The 6,951-nt window shown below is 36.8% G+C and overlaps 1 protein-coding gene across 1 annotated transcript; it reads right to left on the bottom strand.

Moving 5' to 3' along the window:
- Positions 1–808: 808 nt before the first annotated feature.
- Positions 809–5,216, bottom strand: LOC123228000 (glycine--tRNA ligase, mitochondrial 1). The gene is made up of 9 exons (XM_044653177.1): positions 4,648–5,216; positions 3,500–3,882; positions 3,269–3,386; positions 2,939–3,133; positions 2,609–2,833; positions 2,233–2,292; positions 2,062–2,142; positions 1,553–1,958; positions 809–1,331 (listed from the first exon to the last, which is right to left on the bottom strand). The coding sequence occupies exons 1-9, from the start codon at positions 5,023–5,025 to the stop codon at positions 1,099–1,101; spliced, it is 2,079 nt and encodes a 692-aa protein (XP_044509112.1). The 5' UTR covers positions 5,026–5,216; the 3' UTR covers positions 809–1,098.
- Between the last annotated feature and the right edge of the window lie 1,735 nt (positions 5,217–6,951).

Consider the following 6,951-nt stretch of genomic DNA (forward strand, 5'->3'; position numbering starts at 1 on the left):
TTTTCACCCATGTTTTAAATCACAATTTTCACCCAAAAAGTTTGAGCCGATCATTGAAATTTCAACAAAAAGTGTGATTTATTTGTCATAATCATTGGAATTGCTTTGAAGTTGAATGCAATTTTGATCAAATCATATGTTTTCCAATGCAATTAATAGACTGCTATATTTGGTTTTTCATTATTTTTAATTTTTTTAAATATTTTTAGAGGAGAAATAATGTCTATATACCGTTTCCTTTGTTAAGTCTTTTTTAAATAGAATTAGATTTTAAGTAAAATTTTGTGGTTTAAGAATTGAGAGGTGAGGCCTGGGGTTTTGCCAAATCTTGATGTAGAAAATATAATTGGCCAAATGACTATTTCCCACTCAAGGTTTAATGAAATGATTCCTTTAAGTTTTAAAAAAATCCATTTCCAACCCATATGTTAAAATTAACAATTAATTTTAACAGTTAAAGGGTATTTAAGTTGTTATTTTATCTAAATATCATAATATGAAATGTAAGTAAATAGGGAGCAAATAGGTATTTCCCTTTTTTTATTTTAGAAATTATTATTGTCATCCCATATCTTTTTGAGGAATTGTTATTTTCTTGTGTAGGCCACTTGAAATCGCTTATTTTGAGGATTTGAAATAAATTTTTTAGAGTTAATAAAATTAATTCCGTTGAAATATGGTATAATAATAAAATTCTTTTTGAAGTGTAAAAAAAATTATTGAGATCCCCCCATAATAAAAAGGTCTAATTATTAAAATAAATGGTAGAGATAATTTGATTATATTCACACTAACCATTCTTAATATAACTCAAATAGAATTCTGTTAAATCGTCAAGTTTCTTTGTTACAAAACAAATAAGAAAAATATCTGGACAAAAAAGGATCTCAGCAACATTTATGAACAGCCCCAAAAGTAAAACATTAAGCAAAATTCTGTAGAATAGTGTAATGTAACTAAGCACAAGAGAGTTGAGAATACTCCTGAAACGTGCAGAGACATGTGTTATACATATTTCTATTTTTCCAAATCGTATATGTTCAAGAGGCATCAAAAAAGTTTTGTATGCTATGTCGAAGCCAATAGTGGAAATATAAGTTAATCATCAGCAATCTCGGATGAGTGATGAGGGTAACTTGACCATATATCTTCCCAGGATTTTTGTCCTTCAGTAACAGCCTTCGTGACTGACGCTGCCTCATCCACATTAACGCGCACTTGATCCTTGCTATCCCTTTCTCGGATTGTCACCGAGGATGTTGAATCCACAGTGATTGCAAAGGGTACACCAAGTTCATCTGTTCTTGCATAGCGCTTCCCAATTGAAGTGCCTGTAGACACCAATGCGTAAAAACAGTTTGATCAAACATGTGTTTGCACAACATGAATAAATGAAAAACAGATCAATGCATTTCTAGAAACACACAGCAATCGAGCATACATCTTTTCAGTTCGCTATTAAAGAAAATTGTGTCTAACAGTTTCAAATATATTGTTGATGCAGGTGGCACTAGCTGTTTTAACGAAAAGAGTTTTTGACTTGAGTACATACCAGTAATGTCAATCTTATGTGAGATCCCCGCGCTTGTCAATGACCTGGAAATCTCTTTGGCTACTTCTTCAAACTGCTGATTCTGAACCAGTGGAAAAACTGTGCACTTAATTGGCGCCACAAGAGGGGGGAATCGGAATACATTTAACTGTTCATCCCCAGCTTTACTTGGCCTTGTGTAGAAAGAGTGCTCATATAGGCAATATATTATCCGTCCAATACCAAATGATGGCTCAATTACTGATGGCGTAAAAACTCTCTGGTGCTCTTTCTTTTTCTCCTTTGAAATCGAGACCATGTTCTTCTTAATGCACACATTTTTCCCGAGGGTGCAGACTTGAAACTCCACCTCTCCTCTGGATTCCAGTGCAGCCTTCATCTCCAAAGCTTCTTGCTCATTCATCGCCTAAAACGGTAAAAAACTTAAAATTATTGTCAAACAAGTACTTCTAAAATCATAGCATAAAAAAAATATCGGCATCAATAATAGAGATATATTTGATATCTACCTCCAATGCTTCAACCACATTCTTTTGGTTTCCCTTGAATGCAAGACCTAGCTCTTTTTTCACTGGAGTTATAACCAATTTCTGAAATTAAGAATGTGTCAAGCAATCATGTTATAAATCAAAAAAGGAAAAGTTATAAGCAGCCAATAACAATGATGATTAAAGCAATACCTCCACTTCCCGAGGTTCTGAAAATTTCTCAGCAGCAACAAGAGGGACACCACTCTTATCCTGTCGAGTGACAAAATTAATACAAAATGCATATGTAGAATTTTAAAGTTTGGATAGTAAAGCACATATATCTTGCCAAAACTTTTCTGCTGCACTTCTTCCAGTAATTATTAGTAATTACCAGCCATAAATCATGCCCTGCAGGGCTTCACACTGTCAGGCCTATAATAGTGATAAAAGGAACTAAGGCTAAGTAATCACACCTAACAAGTACCCCAGCATCGTATCATGATAGCAACTAACCCAAAAAAGACTTTATGACGATCTAGCCTAGCATTTTAATCATAAAAGTTCTTACAGAATATCAATTTCTTACTGTGTGAGCACGCAAGTCATATGCAGATCTATCTGCAATACCAACACACTCAATCCACCCATAGGAAGACTCAATCTCAGCATCCCAGCAGTCAGCAGCGTAGTGAGCCATTTCATTTGCAAGATGTTGACGGAAACGCAAACGATTTTTGTCTATACCAAGGCGAGTTAGGAAGAGATAAACTCTCCCAATGAAGTAGCCAAGAGTTTCATTGTTTACAATTCCCTGAAAGCAATGAACAAGATTGTCAGTAAGAGGGTGGCAACGTGAAAAAAGAAAGAAGATGTGTCAAAGGCATGAGGACTGATCAAATTTACAATTTAAGCAAACCTTTGAAACAGCTTCACCAAGGCAAATTATCTTTGCAGATTGGCCAGACATTTGTTCTTCCCTTGGAAACATCAAAAACTGCAATTTAGTAACTTCTGAATACTTAGGGTGGGATTTGTCCTCAGGATCAACAAAGTGCTCAATCTCTGCTAGTGTAAATTCACGAACTCTCAAAAGACCTTGACGAGGAGATATCTATACATATGAAAAAAAAAATTGTTAGATTAAGGCCTCTCTCTCACACTCACAACCACACTCAATGACAACATCTCAACAATGAAGAACCAGTAACAATCTTCAATTTGCAAATGAAAAGGAAAGATTAAAAACCTCATTTCTGAAAGCTTGACCAATTTGAGCCGCAGCAAAAGGGAGCTTGTTCCCATTGTAATAGTACAAGTCCTTAAAATTCACAAATATGCCTTGCGCAGTCTCAGGACGCATATACCTGTAGCAGATAAATAAGAAGTTCAGTACTGACTAAATATAAAAGTTTAAATTTTAGTAATTCACATAAAAAAGAAGATATTTTTTTAGGAACTAAAAAGCTGAAATACTCACCCAGGGAGCAAACCAGATGGGCCAATTGATGTTTGAAACATTAAGTTGAATGGATACGGATCAGAAAGTGGATTCTTTGTGTCTGGTGCCATAATACCATACTCCTTGATCTTGGCACCCAGCTCTTCAGCTGAGAGATCATCCAAAACTGCAAGCACATGCCTAAGTTCAGCCGCCTTCTCTGCAGATATGCTAAGGTCTTTCTGAAGCTTCTCATTGCAAAAATCCTTAAGCAAGTGGTCAGCACGATAACAAGTCCCTGTTTTCTCATCCTTAACCATTAGGTCAGTGAATTTATCAACATGACCAGACGCTTTCAGGACAACCTCAGGTGTAACACAAGGGCAATCAACCTCCAGCATGTTCTCCTCAAGGACAAAATGCTGAAAACCAAAAAACATCTCTCAATTTCTTTAACAATAAAAAAAATCATATCACTGATCAGGAGTAGCTGTAAACAACACTACGATAACTCAAATAAACATTTTGCACTTCCTAAGGCCCTGCAAGTATCTTTTTACGAATTGCTTATACAAAATGACCAAAATCTAATAGCTCGGTACAAATGTATCTAACCCAGAATTCACAAAGGAATTCGTCCTTAATTCTCAAATAATACCCAAAAGCCAACTGCAGGGGGCTTCGCATTTCAGATATGCTACCAGAGTTCCACATTCCAGGTATGCTGCTGTGCTTCTTCATTACCGATTCTGAGTTAAGGTTTCCGGGAATATTACCAAAACAGATCACTGTCAGTAACTTTACCCAGGTCCTGCATTACAAAGATTTTGCATTGTGGTAACATTAACGGAATGGAGGTTTCTGGTGGATGTTTAATGCGCAAACCAACAAAAAATAACGTTACAGGATTGTTGCAAAACTCCAGTACCGGGTATTCAATATTACACCAGTAATCTTAAGGGAAGTTCTGCATTACTCCTGTAGCATGTCCACGTATTTTGCATTATTCAAGTAAAGGCACCGGACGTTTTGCATTCCTCCAGTAACGCTACCAAAAGTTTGGAATTCTCTGTCACTATTCCGTAATTTATGAATATCGGCAAACCAGTCATCTCCCTCACTTTAAACATCATTTCGAAACAAATCGACCAAAAAGGAATCAGTAACAACCATACTTAATGGCTTACCTGACGCCAGAAAGCAAGAACGTTGGACTTAACGGCGCAACCGGGAGGCCCGAAATCATAAAGCCCAGCGACACCTCGGTAAATCTTAAACGATGGAATGTAAAACAATCGCCGTTCAAGAGTGTTAAGCACGGCCTGACGGAACGCCTCTCTGCTAACGGAGCCATCCCCGCTGCCACCACTAATAACACTCTGGAGCTCCTTCTCAACCGCCGCCTTCTCAATCTTCAACCGGTTCAATGCATCAATCGCTGCGTCGATTTCAGACTTGGCGGCTCCGGCAGCTTTAAGGGCCCTAACAGAGTTGCCCTGGGCCTCGATGGCAGTTTGCTTGGCGGCGAAGTCTCGCCGAAGAGATTCCTCGGTGGTGACGGCCATTCAGGGTTTGAGATACAGTGCGTGTGATCGACGCAAAGTGAGGCAAGAGAATAAATTGTGGCCAATTGAAAAGGATGAGATTTTGAAAGTGGAGAATATGCAAATGGAGCTTGGAAGATAAGATTTTTTACTAGGGTTTTGAGAGTGTAATGGCTTAGGAGGGTGTTTGGATAGGGACTCAAGGAAATTCCAGTATTGGTTTATATAAAAGGCCAAAGGATTATTTCCCATCCTAAGTATATTCTTATCGTTAACTTTGAAAATTTCATTTATTTACTTATGAGCGATTAAAGTTAATGAAATTTTAACTTCTTAAAATTTTATTTTTTTTCCCTTCTTAAAACCTAAAAATTGACAATTTTCCCTATAAGCCAAGTTTTTAAAAAATGCATTTTCCCCCTAAAGTTTAGTTTTCAAACTCTAGCGTCATCTCTGATGCTTTTCTGATGATATCTCCTTTCTCTTCCTTCGGCAATTGCTCCCTCACCATCTCTCTCTCTGACTGATAGTCTTAAACTTAGCAGAAGACAATGTTTCATCGAGAAAGACAAAACATCGTCTCCCTAATAGGAAATATAATAGGAAATATGAGAAATATTCTCTGTATATTAGTTGTATAGTCTTGTATAGCAAGAAAAATATTAGTTCTAATTACGTGCTTATTTAGGTGGTAGAGATTTTCTTTCCTGTATAAGCATTTTCTATGTGCTAAATTAGTTCCTAATTTCCAGGACTGTAATACTATATACACGTGTGATTTCTTGGTGAATAAACACAAGACTTTCTCTTCCAAAAACATTGTATTCTCTTTGAAATATTTTCTCATGGTATCAAAGCCATGAGTGGGAACATAAATAGTGAAAAAAAGGTAGGTAGTGACACCTCAACTAAATTGACGATGTCACCATACTTTCTTTCGACAAATGATAATCCAAGAAATATTATTACACAGGTTCAATTGAACGAAGAAAATTATGATGAATGGGCAAGAGCAATAAGGACAGCACTTCGAGCCAAGAAAAAGTATGGGTTCATTGATGGTTCAGTAAAGTAGCCTTTAGAAGATTCTTCAGACATTGCGATCAACCATCATATACATGGAAATCGCAAAGGATCTTTGGGATGATATGAAGGAAAGATTTTTTGTAAGGAATGGACCACGCATTCATCAGCTCAAAATAGAATTGGTGGAGTGCAAACAACAAGGGATGACCATAGTGAATTATTATGGAAAATTGAAGATGATCTGGGAAAAATTAGGGAACTATAAGCAGAACTCAGTATGTAGATGTGGAGACTGCAAATATAATATTAGTGTAGAAATGGATAAGAAACGTGAAGAAGAAAGGTTGCATCAATTCTTAATGGGATTAGACAATTCGGTTTATGGAACAGTACGTTCCAATATTTTGAGTACCGAGCCACTTCCGAGTTTGAATCGAGTATACGTTATAATGATTCAAGAAGAGCAGATTCATAATATAACTCATGGAAAGGAACAGCAGAGTGAGCACATGGCTTTTGTTGTCCAAACAGGATCGACTTCAAAGGGATGAACTAGAAATAAAGATAAGTTTATGGTATGTACAAACTGTGACAAGTTGGGGCACAACACTGAGTCATGTTTTCAGCTGATTGGTTATCCAGATTGGTAGGGTGATAGGCCAAAAGGCAACAGATGTGGATTAGGACGTGAATAAGGAGGATCAAAACAATCTATTGCCTTAGGTGGTAGAGGACATGGTAGACCAATTAGAGCCAACACAACAATTGTGGCATCACAGGAAAGCAAGACAACCAAGGCAAACAAAGGAAGTTTGAGCGGACTAAGTAGCGAGCAATGGAACGTGCTGCTTAATTTTTTGAATGCTTAGAAGGAAGGAAATCAAGGAAGATTAAATGGGACAGAATGGATAATTAACACTA

Source organism: Mangifera indica, chromosome 10, assembly GCF_011075055.1.
Source record: "Mangifera indica cultivar Alphonso chromosome 10, CATAS_Mindica_2.1, whole genome shotgun sequence".
Classification (NCBI taxonomy): domain Eukaryota; kingdom Viridiplantae; phylum Streptophyta; class Magnoliopsida; order Sapindales; family Anacardiaceae; genus Mangifera; species Mangifera indica.